This window comes from Sus scrofa, chromosome 10 (assembly GCF_000003025.6).
Source record: "Sus scrofa isolate TJ Tabasco breed Duroc chromosome 10, Sscrofa11.1, whole genome shotgun sequence".
Classification (NCBI taxonomy): domain Eukaryota; kingdom Metazoa; phylum Chordata; class Mammalia; order Artiodactyla; family Suidae; genus Sus; species Sus scrofa.
In genome coordinates this window covers 42,914,958-42,930,879 of record NC_010452.4, presented here as the reverse complement: position 1 = coordinate 42,930,879, position 15,922 = coordinate 42,914,958, and the positions used below count along the sequence as shown (strand labels likewise).

At 45.1% G+C, this 15,922-nt stretch overlaps 1 protein-coding gene across 5 annotated transcripts in view; it reads left to right on the top strand.

Moving 5' to 3' along the window:
• EPC1 (enhancer of polycomb homolog 1) overlaps positions 1–15,922 on the top strand; it is a 111,580-nt gene that overhangs the window by 15,980 nt on the left and 79,678 nt on the right. For 3 of the 5 annotated variants that reach the window (XM_005668100.3, XM_003130718.6, XM_005668099.3), the window contains exon 1: positions 14,858–15,400. The exons of the other annotated variants lie outside the window; for them this stretch is intronic. In XM_005668100.3, the coding sequence (XP_005668157.1) occupies positions 15,248–15,400 (153 nt within the window). In that variant the 5' untranslated portion in view covers positions 14,858–15,247. Of the gene's footprint in view, positions 1–14,857; positions 15,401–15,922 lie in introns of those variants that run through there. 5 annotated transcript variants of the gene reach the window in all.

Here is a 15,922-nt window from a genome sequence, read left to right as displayed (position 1 = left end):
TCGTTAACCACTGTGCCACGAAGGGAACTCCCAAGAACCATTGCTTTTTAAGTGAGGCCTGAAAGTTGAGTTATTTGAAAAGAGCGCAGTTTGTGGAATAGTCCAAGAAAATAAAGGCAAAGAGAATTCTGTTAAGATGGAAGAGTGGTTACTAGATGCTGGAGAAAAACGCAACTGTGTCCCCCAGAAGCCTGACATGAAGAAGTGTGCGTGTGTATATGCACATATACACGTGCTAGTATTTCTGCGAAAAGAGGGAGAAAGAATGGTGTTTGGAAAAGGACAAAAAGATGGAGTCTGGGAAATTATTCAAGAGGGAACACTTCGGGAAGTTCCCGTCGTGGCTCAGTGGGTTAAGGATCTGGTGTTGCCGTGAGCTGTGGTGCAGGTCCCAAACATGGCTCAGATCTGGCGTTGCAGTGGCTGCGGTGTAGGCCGGCAGCTGTAGCTCTGATTCAACCCCTAGCCTGGGAACCTGCATATGCTATAGATATGGCCCTAAAAAGACAAAAGACAAAAAAAAAAAAAAGGAGGGAACATTTTGGGAGTCCCTGTTGTGGCTCAGTGGGTTAAGGATCTGGCTTTTTCACTGCAGTGGTTCAGGTTGCTGCTGTCACATGGTTATATTCCTGGCTTGGGAAATTCTACATGCTGTGGGCGTGGCCAAAAAAAAAAGGAGCACTTTTTTATTCAGATATCAAGATAGCATATCTTTTCTTCTTCTTCCTCTTTTTTTTTTTTTTTTTTTTTTTAGGGCCACACCCATGGCATACAGATGTTCCCAGGTTAGGGGTTGAATCAGAGCTGCAGCTGCTGGCCTTTGCCAGAGCTACAGCAATGTCAGATCCGAGCTGATTCTGTGGCCTACACCACACCTCATGGCAATGCCAGATCATTAACCCACTGAGTGAGGCCAGGGGTTGAACCTGCCTCCTCATGGATACTAGTTGGGTTTGTTTCTGCTGAGCTGCAGTGAGAACTCCGTGTCTTTTTTTTTTTAAGTTTGGGTTTTCAGTATTTTTGTTCAAGAGAAAGAAAGATTAAACAGCTAGTATAAACCCAGTGTATTGTTTATGTTACAATGGAGGTAATTAGGACCTAAGTCATCCTACTTGGGCAACCAGTTTTCTACCCTACACTGGAAACTATTTCTTTTTTCTTTCTTTTCTTTTTTTTTGGCCACACTTGAGGCCTCTGGAAATTCCTGGGCCAGGGATCTAACCTGTGCCACAGCAGTAACTGGAGCCACAGCAGTGACAATGCTGGATCCTTAACCCCTAGGCCACCAGGGAACTCCTGGAAACTATTTCTAAATCTTTAAGAATCATACTCGGGTTTTTTTTGTGTGTGTGTGAAATATATCTAACATTTATTGAAATGTAATGACATGCACTGAAGCCATCTTTTAAGATTTTGTAGGGATTAAATGAGATCATGCAAGTAAAGCACTTGAGCCAAAGTAAGAACTCAGTAAATTTGGTTATATGGCTTATTTATCTGTTCCAAGCAGTATTTGGAGGTAAATGTTATCTCCACATTTGAGGTGGTAGCAGAAGCTCATAGAAGTTAAGAATTGAGTGCAGAGTTGAGGTTCAACCAAATCATATCTAACTCTGGAGCCAGCACTTTTAACCACTATATTACGATTATTATATAAGCAAGTTTTCTTAAAGATTCTGGGTGTTATTGAATTTTTTTTTTTTTTTTTTTGTCCTCAGTGGGGGTGCAGGTAAGGGAAAACTTGAGAAAACTATAAAAGTTTATAACTGTAAAAATTATAATATAGGTACATTTCTTATCTTAAAATAATTCAAACTTATCATAGACTTTCTAAATTTTTGTATTGTGCTAGACAGCCTCTAGGATAATTGAAAAAAACATAGCAAGATAAATTTAAAAGGGTGGGGAAAAAAAAAAACTACTGACAAATAGGTAAAATGGGTGAATTTTGGTTTTCTCATAAAGATTTCTTATTTAGGAGATCCCATCATGGCTTAGTGGTTAACAAACCCGACTAGGATCCATGAGAATGCATGTTCGATCCCTAGCCTTGCTCATTAGGTTAAGGATCTGGCATTGCCGTGAGCTCTGGTGTAGGTCACAGATGTGGCTCAGATCCTGCATTGCTGTGGCTGTGGTGTAGGCCAGCAGCTGCAGTGCCGATTCAAACCCTAGCCTGGGAACTTCCATATGCCACAGGTGAGCTCCCCTCCTCAAAAGACCAAAAAAAAAAAATGTATATATATATCTTATTTAAGAAAAGGTCTAGAGGGCCTTAGACCAGCAATCAAATCTTCTATGATCAACTGCATGATTTGAACAGGTGATAAATCTTTTGTTTCCATGTGTTCTTTGGGGACAAATATACATACGCTCTTCCTAACCATTGTGGTGAGATTGAAATGAAATAGTATCTTCTTCCTTATATTTGTAGGCCACTTGGCAATTACCAAAGATTTTTCAGCATACCATCAATTTATTTGGTTCTTCATAATGGTCTAAGAGGGAGGGGGAAAAAGAATTCTTTAGAGCAAGTGTAAGAGGTCTGCGCAAGGTAAGACCTTAAGCGTAAGTACCTCTTGCATAAGACCTTGGTTAAGTACCTCTTAAGTTTAAGAGGTGCTTAAGGCCTAGAGATGAAATCATTTCTATAGGATCGTGCTGCTAATAGCAGGTCTTAGATTAGCATCTGGATCCTCCAACGTGGAAGCCAGTGTTCTAGCTAGTACATAGTGCTGTGTCTTCCTACGCTCTGTTGCTACTTTGAATGCAGAATGTTACCTATCATTTGACTCTTATTGCATGAAGCTCTCACCCTGAGAGAAACAGCAGCAACCTGTGCACAGAGGCCCTGACCCCCCTGGGGAGCTGGCCTGACCAGATTGGGAGATAAACTCTTGGATGGGCAACCTTTGGGGGTGGGGGTGGGGGACAGGGGTGCAGCAGGGTTCCTTATAAATTTCAACATAGGAATGATACACAACTGCTAAATGGAATCCTAACAAAAAGAGTCTAGAAGATGAGTATACTATTTTATGTAAATTAGCTTATGTATGTATGTCTCTGGTTTCATTCAAGGACTGCTTAGTTTTGTTTCCTTAGCTAAGAGTTTTGAAGCCTTTAGAGTCAGTGTTAGGTTTAATGCTGTAGATGCAAAAAGCAAGTTCTGAAAAGTAAAATGACCTATTCAAAGCAATAGAATAGAAAATGTCCTTTAAAAATAGCTCATGTTCATTGAGCATGACTTTTGTGTCAGCTCCATGCTAAACTCTTTGCATTAATGATTTCATTGAATCAAGGTAACAACCTTGGTGATAGATTGTATTATTCCTGTTGTACCAATGGAGAAACTGCAGCTCTAAGAGTAGAAAAATTTCTAAATCAAAGCTCAACATGGCATTTTTAGTAGAGAAACTTAGACTAAAATTAAAGGCAGTAATTGGTAGTACATGGTAAGGGGCTGCATGGTGAGATAAATTTGATGCTGTTCTAAGCATCAGATTTCTTTTCTGCAGCACTTCTCCAAGCCTGTACGTTGTGAGCCTATACGTATTTCAAAGAGAAGGAAATAATACGCAATATTTCCCTTCATCATTGGTCTTATATGTAAGTCTTTATGGAGCTCTCACCTCAGAACATAACTTCTGGGATTGGTATTTTAAGGAACATACTTTTTTTTTTTTTTTTTTGTCTTTTTGCCTTTTCTAGGGCCACTCCCGCAGCACATGGAGGTTCCTAGGCTAGGGGTCTAATTGGAGCTGTAGCCCCCAGCCTACACCAGAGCCACAGTAACACGGGATCCGAGCCGCGTCTGCGACCTACACTGCGGCTCACAGCAACGCCGGATCGTTTAACCCACTGAGCGAGGCCAGGGATTGAACCTGCAACCTCATGGTTCCTAGTCAGATTCGTTAACCACTGGGCCACAATGGGAACTCCATAGGGAACATACTTTTGAAAGATGCTAAGCTAACATCTGGGAAGACGATTTCATGAGGTGGGAACATCTTCAAAGATATCAAGACGTGAGGACCCCAAAATAATATACAATGTTATTCCAATGCTATAAAACGGAGAGGTGAAGAACAAAAAGCCAGAAAAGACTGGAGATTAAAAACACCAAAAAGTTAATGCAATTTTGAATAAATCTATTAAAACTATATATATCCCTATAACTATATATCCAACTATTTGTGCTACCACCTAAATCAGAAGAAATTTTAAGATCTGGGTGTGGTACACACCCTTGTCAGGAAACTCACTTAAACAAGTCAGATTGATCTTTTGTTTACTAGTTTCTGCAATTTGAAAGATATGTTTTTCTTCCTCCTGAGTCTTTTGTGAAGACTTGAGAAATAATTCAATATACTCTCTTCTGACGTCTTATGTAGAAGATGCTGGTGATGTGTCCCTGACTGTGTCGTGAAGCTAAAATGATTTTTTTATGCCCTCAAGGTGCCCCCACTCAGGTACCTAGGACAATCTCAAAGGCAGGCACTTCAAATGTTTTCCTGGGTTTGGCTGGCCTGCTAAGTGATGAATTCACACGTTTCAGGCACCACTCAGCCTGTGACTCCTCCAGTCACATCTCAACTCCGCAGAGTGTATTTTCTGCCCACTTGGTCCTAGAGAAGTCAGGGTTGCTGTGTCTCCGGGGACCTCCTCAAGCTTTGTTTCACCTCTTTGAAATAGTCAATCTGGCTCCTCCCAGCCTCCTCTGCTCTTTTCCCGGCTCCTGTTCCCCAGCAGGCTCCTAGATGTTGGTACTTCCAGGGTTCCATTCTCAGTTCCTTCTCCTCTCACTCCATGAATCGCTCTTCACACCCCTAACCTCACGCCTCAGGTTTGAAATCACTCACTTTTCCATCCCTTCTCTGGAAGAGAGGAGGAACCGGACCCAGAGGGCTTGTCTAAGCAGTTGGCACAAGGTTACTCAAGGTACCCTAAAGAAGGATACATAGAATTAAGGGAAAACTTGTCTTCCACTAATATTAACTTATTAGAAAATAATAGGAGAGACTGTTGTGCCCCAAGTTTGGGAAGAAAATAGATGTAATTTCCTTCCTGGGGTCCTAGGAGCAATGGCAATTCATAGCATTTTCTCTCTCTCCCTGTCATGCCTGCTTCCCTTTTTTTTTTTTTTTTTTTTTTTTTTTTTGCTTTTTAGGGCTGCATCTGCGGCATGCAGAAGTTCCCAGACTAGGGGTCAAATTGGAGCTACGGCTGCCAGCCTACACCACAGCCACAGCAATGCAGGATCCGAGCCGTGTGATCTACACCACAGCGGCAACACCAGATCCTTAACCCACTGAGCGAGACCAGGAATCTAACCTGCAGCCTCATGGCTCCTAGTCGGATTCGTTTCCACTGTGCCACAATGGGAACTCCCCTATCAGTCTTTCTTTGACTTAAGCCTTTCAACACAAATTTCTACTTCATTCACAGTTTTTTCTCTAGTTCTTCTAAGTTTCATCTCCTTACCTTTTATGTACCATTTATACCATACCAATCTGCATAACACTCAAGTAGTGTTTTTTTTTTTTTTTTAATTTTAGAAACTTTGCACTTTGTTTTTGGTAGCACCCTTGGCATGTGGAAATTCTCAGGCTAGGGACTGAACCTGCACCAGAGCAATGACAATGCCAGATTCTTAATCCACTGAGCCACCAGGGAACTCTAAGTGTATGTTTTATGTGCTCCAGATTATAAGGCACCTGAAAGTTCCTACCTCTCACACTTTCTTCCTCTCATTTTTGTCTTTTTGCCCCTTATAACCTTAGACCCCCACCTAGGCTACAGCCGTGTCTGTCAGTAAGTGCCAGTCACTGGACTGAATAAGGTAACAGTGATTTGAGAAAATCCAGTTTAAATATTTATTCTTCTAGAAAAATTAATTGTTATGACAGTCCTCTCTTAATTACTAAACACTTGTGTTTGCCATCACTTCCCCAACCGCATCTAATTGTGTCCTCATGAAAATGCTGCCATGGGGAGTTCCTATCGGGGCTCAGTGGAAGTGAATCTGACTAGTATCCACGAGGATGCAGCTTCCATCCCTGGCCTCGATCAGTGGGTTAAGGATCCGGCACTGCTGTGAGCTGTGGTATAGGTCTCAGATGCAGCTCAGATCTGGCGTGGCTATGCATAGGCCAGTGGCTACAGCTCTGATTCAACCCCCTAGCCTGGCAACTTCCATATGCCTCAGGTGCGGCCCTAAAAAGGCAAATAAATAAATAAACAAATAAAAGTAAATAAAATATTGCCAAGGAGGCCTCATCATCTGCTCTCCCTGCCCTGCCCTGACGGTAAGGAAAAGATCAGACGATTTATGGGACCTGGGAATTGAGGAAGGCAAGTCCTAAAAACGGTCAAACTTAACCAATCACTACCACCACTCCCACCAACGAGGGATGATGGTCTAAATTTTGGCAAAATCCTTGCTGTGCTCTGAGTAGACTTTCTATAAATTTAGGATTTTACATTGCATTCTAATATGTATCATATTTCATTGTCTTTTAAAAACCCGAGTTCTCACTGTGGTGCAGCAGAATCGAATCTGACTAGGAACCATGAGGTATTGGGTTCAATCCCTGGCCTCGCTCAGTGGGTTAAGGTACAGTGTTGCCGTGAGCTGTGGTGTAGGTCAGAGATGAGGCTCAGATCTGATGTTGCTGTGGCTGTGGCGTAGGCTGGCTGCTACAGCTCTGACTCGACCCCTAGCCTGGGAACCTCCATATGGCTGCCGGTCCAGTCCTAAAAAGGAAAAAAAAAAAAAAATTCCCAATACTGCTGGGACCATTTTGTGGGTTTTTAAAAATTCGAACTTATTTTTATTTGTGTACATTGGAGACACAATTAAATTGAAATAATTTTGAGCCTGTCCTGCTATAGCCTGCTAGGATTAATAACTTGCCCTCTGTTCTTTTAAGATGGAGCTAGACTGTTTCTGGATATATTCCAAACTATTTTATTTTATTTTTTGTTTTTAAAATTTAAATTTTTTTTTGGCTGTGCAGCGTGCAGTGGCTTGATGTGGGATCTCGGTTCCTAAACCAGGGGATTGAACCTGGGCAGCAGAGAAAGCACTGAATCCTAACTACTAGACCATGAGGGAACCCCCCAAACTATTTTACTTTATATCAAAATTAATTCTTAAGTATATTATGATCAGCATTCCATGAATAAATCAACTCTGTAGAGAAATTGCCAGTTCAGATATTGTTTATGTGATACTATTAAACATATTGTAACACAATTGTAACATTTACTTTCTAACTGTACAACACATCATAAAGAGCTTCATTGTAACACAATTGTAACATTTACTTTCCAACATACATCATAAAGGATCATAAAGGGCTTCCCGTTTTCAGTTTCGTAAATGTTATGTTGGAAGAATTACTTTATGCCATTTCTTTATATCACTCATTATGAAAATAAAAAGTGAGGGAAAATGATTACTGCAGGTGAAAATTCGGGTCAGTATTTTAGTACTTTTGCACAATGCTGAAAATTAAGCATTATATCTTTTTTTTTTTTTTGCTGCTCTGTGGCATATGGAGCTTCCCGGCCAGGGATCAGATCCGAACCACAGCCGCTAACCAAGCTGAAGCAGAAGAAACCCCAGATCTTTAACCCACTGTGGGGGGCCAAGGGTCGAACCCGCATCCCAGTGCTCCCAAGATACCGCAAATCCTGCTGCACCACAGCGAGAGCTCCTGTATCAATTCTTAATGTCAAGATCATTGTGCCTCGCACATCTTAAAGAAATTAATTTTGCACTTTTCCAATGAAATACAAATACGGTAACTCACTTTATTCTTAGACCTGTGAGGCTTATAGGGATCATGTTTCATTTATAATTGTTTGCCTGCACAAACGGCGTCGCATAGCTCTCAGTATACATCCAGGAAATATTTGTTGAATGCCTGAAGGGAAGCACCCAAACTGGTATCGGGATTTATTTATTTTTTTTAGGGCCACACCTGTGGCACATGGAAGTTCGCAGGCTAGGGGTTGAATCAGAGCTGCAGCTGCCGGCCTACACGATAGCCACAGGAATGCCAGATCTGGGCTGTACCTGCAACCTATATAACAGCTCAGGGCAACACCAGATCCTTAACCCACTGAGCGAGGCCAGGGATTGAACCCACATCCTGATGGATACTAGTCGGGTTTGTTATCTGAGCCACAAAGGAAACTCCAGAGTTATAATTTTTTTTTCAGTCTTATTATCCCATTGATGAGAATTTAACTTCTTTGCATTACTGTCCATTCTCGCCCTCCTTCCCTCCTGCCTCAGAGGAAGATGATCCTAAATTTAATCCATTTACATGATTCTTTGCTGGCAGCAAACAAACATTCCACATCTCTCTCTCCCACCTACAAAACAACAGAACTGGTGGCCGGAAAACCTATGCCTTCCCCTTTCTCTCCCTCCTCCCCTCATGGCCAAGCTTCTGAATTCTCTCACTCCCAATCCACTCCTTACTTCACTTTACCATCTGGTTTCTGGGGCTCCACTCAATCCCAGGGATTCTGGTCTCAGCCCTGCCTTTCACTAGCTTTGTGACCATAGGTAGGACTTGCAACATCTCTACAAAACACACCTTAAATAAGGGCTGTCATGAAAATTAAATGCAATCGTGCATTTAGAATGTACTTCTATTGAGTTCCCATTGTGGCTCAGCAGTAATGAACACGATTAGTATCCGTAAGGACTGAGGTTTGATCCCTGGCCCCGATCAGTGGGCTAAGGATCTGGCATTGTTGTGAGCTGTGGTAAAGGTCGAAGATGAGGCTTGGATCTGTCATTGCTGTGGCTGTGGCCTCAGGTGCAGCTCCGATTTGACCCCTAGCTTGGGAACTTCCATATGCCACAGGAGTGGCCCTAAAAGGACCGAAAAAAAAAAAAAAAGAATGTACTTCTGCACTACATGTTACCTAGTAGATGCTCAGTAAATGGTAGTTATTGTTCTTACTGATTGGAATTATAGTAGGAAATTATAATAAGAGCCCAGAGATGAGAAAGATGGAGGGAAGCTTAAGGATTATTTTGAGTTCACCTAACTACTTAACCCTTCTTCAAGGAGGATTTGAATGAGGACCCAGAGAAGAGAAGTCATCAATGTTTCATGAAGAAGGTGATATTTGAGTTGGATTTGGAAGGATAATAGCAATAGCTTACATCTATTGAATGTTTATTGTAGGCCGAAGACCGTATAAATGCTTGACATGGATTGTTTGATTTAATCTTCAAAACATTCCTGTGAAGCAGTATTTCAGTAGTTAGAAGTAGATGGTCTGAAGCTGGACAGGAAGGATAGAGAGAAAGGAATAAAGAAAAACCTGGAAGCAGGAAAAACTTGACTGATTTTTAAGATGGTGATGAGAGTTACCTGCCAGAGTGAAGAGCTTGTTTGTCTTAAGCAATAAGGCGAAACAGTGTTGGAGAGAGTGAGGCAAAATGATGAGGCCTCGAGAAGCATATGAAAAAAGGGGTGGGGGAGGAGTTCCCTTCATGGCTCAGCATTTAACGAACCCAACTAGGATCCATGAGGATGCGAGTTCGATCCCTGGCCTCGATCAGTGGGTTAAGCATCTGGCATTGCCATGAGCCATCGTATAGGTCGCAGATGCCTCTGGGATCTGATGGTACTGTGCCTGTGCCTATGGCCAGCAGCTGCAGCTCTGATTAGACCCCTAGCCTGGGAACCTCCGCATGCCTCAGGTGCAGCCCTAAAATAGCAGATAATAATAATAATAATAAAATAAAATAAAAAACGTCTTTCTAATGAGCAATATGAGGAGCAGTTATAAAAAATGACTTGGGGAGGGAGGACACAGATCAAAGTGGGGTTTTAGGCTCCCTGATTTGGGGGTGTGCACTGCACTGTGAAGCCCTGTAGGGCAATCTGTATTGCATCTTCATATTTCTAGGGACCCACAAACCACTGTGGGCTTCCACTAGCCACTCTTAGCAGAGTAACAGCACAGTTTCCTATACAGTAGGAGCTTCATCAGGGCTTATTGAAGGCGTGAGTGCATCAGGGATGACCTGGACTGGAGGTTGTTTCTAGGTGGGAGGTGATGAGAGCTGAGACAATGGGTTAACTCAGTGGGAGTGGAAATAAGGAGGCAAATCCTAGGAAGAATTTTAAAGAAATAGTAGGACTTGGGCACATGTTGTGCATAAACTAATATGTAGAGCTTCACTTGGGGTCTGTTATGTACAGCAGAGTGCAATGTCGGAGCTGTTACATTTGACACATTCTTTGTTTAAGCAGGACGTTCTGTGTTTGAAACCAGTTTAGATGAATCAAATTTCAGGGTGATGATATTAGTATGATTATTATTCCCATTATAATGTATGGCTCTTTCCCTTTTATTATTCCCATGATAATGTATGGCTCTTTCCCTTCTCCTCCTATTTCCTCCACTCAAGTTCTTTCCAGTTTCGTCTTACATCTGGGTTGTTGTCATCTCCCACTGAACCCCGGCCAGGTAAACCTCCTCACCCTCACACACCCCTGGTGGTTGCCTCCTCCCTTCTTTCTGTCCCTGGAGTTGCACTCTTGCATGAAGATTCTTTCTTCTACCATTTCATTCCCATCACCAGTTGGACTGTTAATGATTATCCTTCAGAACCGAATCACGTGCCCCATCTTCTCCATAATGTCTGATCAACCCACTTGGAAGTGGCTGCCTTCTTTCTGAACTCCCAGAGCACTGCATGTCACCATCATGCCTTGTCCTGGTCATTTTGTTAACCGGGCATCCCTTTCTCAGTGTCTTACTTGCATCCCCCCACAGTGATGGTACTGTGTGTTGCCTAGGTATTCAGTATATACTCGTGACATGAGTCAAAACTATTTTAAATACTGTCAGTTCCTTCCCAACCAAAAGTTCCCCTTTGAGGAAAGGTTCGTATACACAGCTTTACATTTGTATATATATCTTGAAGCACTGAGAATTTCATGACACTCTTATTGGGGATTCTTAGCAAAAATGAGGGAACTGGAAGTTGGGAACAGAAAAAGTGAAAAACAGTGCAGGATTAGCCATTTTTGCAAAGAACATTTTGCTTTTTTTTTTTTTTTTTAATTTTTAGGGCTGCAGGTGCAGCATATGGACATTCCCAGGCTAGGATTCCATTCTGAGCTCCAGCTGCCAGCCTATGCCACAGCCACAGCCACAGCAACACAGGGTATGAGTTGTACCTGCGACCTACACCACAGCTCATGGCAATACAGGATCCTTAACCCACTGAGCAGGGCCAGGGATCGAACCGTGTTCTCATAGATACCAGTTGGCTTCATTACCCCTGAGCCACCATAGGAACTCCCCAAAGAACCTTTTGGATAAATGAAGCTGAGGAAAATTCAACCAGAGCCTTCCCTCCCTCACCCCCCATTTTTGGCCGCCTTAGGGCATATGGAACTCCCGGGCCAAGGATCAGATCCTAGCTGCAGTTGTGACCTAAGCCTTGGCTGCAGCAACACCAGATCCTTAACCCACTGTGCCAGGATGGAACCCATGTCCCTGTGCTCCCAAGATGTGGCTGATCCCATTTCTCCACAGCGGGAACTCGTAGACCAGAGCCTTTATTCTGCACTCCTGGCCCTTAGGAGGGAGGAAAGTGAATGGAATGTAAGAGGCTTGGGAGTCCAGCCTTTGGGTCTTTGGGAGCCTTTGGGTCTTTGTGTCAAGGATACACAAATCAGAAATTCAGGTCAGTGAGCTTGATGGGGACCAGTGTCTCAGAGGCATATCACCTGCAAAAGGCAAGCTTAATTGGTAAGCATCTCTCTGAACCCACAATGGAGGGTAAGTCTCAAATTTCCAGAGAACAAAGAACTCAGTTATATTGTGCCCATTATTACTAGCATAGGATATGGAAAATGTTATCTTGAGATTATGATTTTAATGAAGGTTTATATATATTCATTTTCCGGGTGGTTCGCTCATGACTTAAGACTCTATTTTAGTTCACAGGCTCCTCAATGAACTGAATCTACTACTAGGATTTTCAGAAGTCTAATAGAATAGGCTTGAGAGGATTACCGTGCTAATATTCAGCCAGTATTTTCAGAACGGTTAAACCTGAGTAGGGAGGCGTCATGGTCCACAGTGTGGCTGGTAATTCTGGAGGACCCCAGCATGTGACAACTCTTTCAGGGCTCTGAGCCTTCCCACATGCTGCTTGCCTGGGCCAAGTTCCCTTTCTTTTTTCTTTCTTTTTTTTTTTTTTTTTCATTATAGTTGATTTACAGAGTTTTGTCAATTTCTGCTGTGCAGCAAAGTGATCCAGTTACACACACACACTTTTAATCCATAGATACATTCTTTTACTCATGTTACCTTCCATCATGTTCCATCACATGTGACTGGATATAGTTCTCTGTGCTGTACGATAGGATCTCATTGCTTACCTACTCTAAATGCAATAGTTTGCATCTACTAACCCCAAACTCCCAGTCCATTCCACTCCCTCCCCCTCTCCCTTGGCAACACGAGTCTGTTCTCCATGTCCACGAGTTTGTTTCTTTTCTGTAGATAGGTTCGTTTGTGCCATATTTTATATTCCACATATGTGATATCATGTACTATTTGTCTTTCTCTTTTTGACTTACTTAGTATGAGAGTCTCTAGTTCCATCCATGTTGCTGCAAAGAAAACTTCCTTCTCCATACATATATATATATATATATATATATATATATATTTTTTTTTTTTTTTTTTTTTTTGCTGCACCTGTGGCATGCAGAAGTTCCTGGGCCAGGGATTGAACTTGTGCCAGAGCAGTGAGATGCTGGATTCTTAACCTGTGGTACCACCAGGGAACTTCTCTTCTTTTTTTTTTTTAAGGTTCAGCCATACTTACCCTACATAGTGTTTAGTCTGTTGTCATCTCCTCCAAAAAGTCTTCCCTGAATGCTTTCATAAGAGCCATGCCTCAGGAACTGCGTGCCACCCTTGCCTGGTCCCAAATAGCCTGAGCTCTCATCCTCACACTTACCTCAGGTGTGGTGGGTGTGGTCCTCGGGTCCTGCTCCCTCTGGGTGAGCTCCTCCGGGAGTCCTGTGGGTGCTGAGTAATTAGCAGTTCACTTTGAGGGCCTTGAGGTCTCCATAAATGTTTGCTCACTGAAGGAATAAATGCAGTGTCTTAGTCCAGGAAATGTAGATGGATGTCCCTCTGCCCCACGGGGCTGACTTGGCAATATTAGGGTTTTAGGATAATTTTAGAGAGCTGCCATCTGTTTTTTTTCCCCCACCTGATAGGGGTAGCTAAACCAACCTGAAAGAGCACTTTGCCTTGGGATCTTAAGCTAATAACATTTCCTACCCAACCCAGTAGTGAAGAATAGTGATTATTTTTACTAGTATCCTCCAGGGAGAAAAGCCAGAGGTACAAAACTTTTTTGTATCTTGGTGAGTATTTGAAATTTTGTTGCCGAACCTATTAAGCCTATCCCCAAAGTCTCTGGTTTTTAAAATATTCTGCTGGAAAGAGCGCTCTGGATATTCATTTTCGTGTGCGGTAGAAACCAAGCGATAGCCATCAAGTCCATCTAAATCCCTTCTAATAGTACAGTTTTTCTTTCTAATTTTTTAAAATGTATTTTTTGGTTTGGCAGGAGCATTATAGGTCTTCCTATAATTTTATAAAGTTTCTCAGAGAACAGATGATAAATATCAACCCATGGCTACACTGAAGCAGCATTTTCTTCCAGTACAGAAAAATCACCTGACTCTAAAATTTGTGTTTGTGCACACACACGAGTGCTTGAGCTATATGGTAGGTCCTTCTTTATTTATTTTATATATAGTAGTATGTATTATGTCACTCCCCAATTTCTAATGTATCCCTTCCCCTCACCTTTTCCCTTTGGTAAGTTTGTTTTCTATGTGTGAACCTGTTTCTGTTTTGTAAATAAGTTCATTTGTATCTTTTTTTTAAGATTCCACATATAAGTGGTATCCTGTATTAGTCCTTCTCTGACTTACTTTACTCAGTATGATCATCTCTAGGTCCATCCATGTTGCTGCAGATGGCATTAGTGTGTTCCTTTTTTATGGCTGAGCAATATTCCATCGTGTATATGTACCACATCTTCCTTATCCGTTCCTGTCTGTGGATGTTTAGGTTGATTCTTGGCTATTGCGAATAGTGTTACAATGAACATTGGGGTGCATGTGTCTTTTTGAATTGGAATTTTGTTCGGATATATGCCCAGGAGTGGGATTGCTGTATCATTGGGTTGGCTCTAAAATTTTGACGTAGGTCTTGCTTTAATTTTTTTCCTGAAGGTTACGGTGTCCGATAATAATTATTTCCTTTGCTTCAGTGACAATAAGAGAGTGACTATGGGTCGATAAAATGCAAGATTAAAAAAGAAACAAAACACTAAACCCTACTTTGGAGCAGCTAGGACGCCTGCTTATACTGAGCCCAGTGATGGGAACTGACCCGTGATCTGATGCGAGCCCATCAAATACAATTCAGAGTTTCCTTAGACGCAAACATAATGGCTGGTAAAAGTTCACCCGAAGTGGCGTTGCGCCCTGAGCGTCCTTTGCATTTTCCTTCCGAGGCCTCAACGCGCCGGCTGGCGGGGCTTGGGCGCCCGCTCACCCAGGACCCGGCCGCCGGCGGTGACAGGTGCCATCCCGACCCCGCGCCGCCCGCCGCCGCCGCCTCGCGGAGCTTCCCTGCACCCTGGCCTGTCAGCAAACGGCGCCGCGCGGGAGCGAGCGCGGGCCGGCGGGCGCGCGGGCCGGCGAAGCCGCAGCCGGCCCCCGGCGTCCGGGCGCCCGGCCCGTCCGCCCGCGGCCGCGGGGGCGGGGGCCGAGCCGCCGGGCGCGGGGAGCAGGGCCGGGCGCCGGGGGTTGGCGGGACGCGCGCTCCGTGCCGGCGCCCGGCCTCGAGCCCGCGCCCCCCCCGCGTGCCCGCGCCGCTGCGCGATGCAGTGTGGGGAATGGCTGGGGTTGGCTGAAGAGCGCACAGTGGAGTTTTAATGTCCGCCATGTTGGCCATGGCGTATTGAGGAGAGCGAGCGAGCGAGGAGCGGAGCGGCTCGGCCTCCCACCTCCCGGCTGCTTCGAGTGCCCGGACGGCGGGCTCCGCGCTCCGCCCCTCCAGTCCCCGGCAGCGGCGGGCGAGTGGGGACCGAACCCCCGGTTCTCCATGATCCCGCTGGCCGGGGCCGTTTCCCCAGAGCGGAGAGGTATCTGCTGCGCCTGAGATGAGTAAACTGTCGTTTCGGGCGCGGGCGCTAGACGCCTCGAAGCCGCTGCCGGTTTTCCGCTGTGAGGATCTGCCCGACCTGCACGAGTACGCCTCGATAAACCGGGCCGTGCCGCAGATGCCCACCGGGATGGAGAAGGAAGAGGAGTCGGTACGTGTTAACTCCCCTGTCCGACCCGCCGCCAGGCCCCGCTCCCTCCGCTGCCTGCGGCGGCGGCGGAGCACAGACCCACACAAAATGGCCGCCATCTTCTCGCCGCCGCCGACTCCCGGCGCCGGCCGGGCCCTTACCCCGCCGCCCCCGGCCTCGACCCCCGGCCGCCGCGGCCCGGCGGGGCCTCCTTTCGGGCCACCCGCCGACCCCGGCCCCTTGGACCCGGGCCCCGCGCAGTTCGGGCGCCCGAAAGGCACAAAGGGGTCACGTGACAAGGCTGCCGGCAGCCATTTTGTGGTCGGAGCGCTTGGGCTGGGCCTGGTGCATCCGGAGAGGGAGCGGGCCGGGCGGCGGGGGTGCAGCGGCGGGCCCGCCTGCAGCCCTCTCCGCGGGCCGCTGGGTGGCGCTCTGGGGCCGGCTCGGCCTCCGCGCGCCGCCGGCGCCGGGAGCGCTGGTTCCGGGCGCGCCGGGGCACTGCTCGCCCGGCTGCCTGCGATCCGGTCCGGCGGTGCGGCCCCA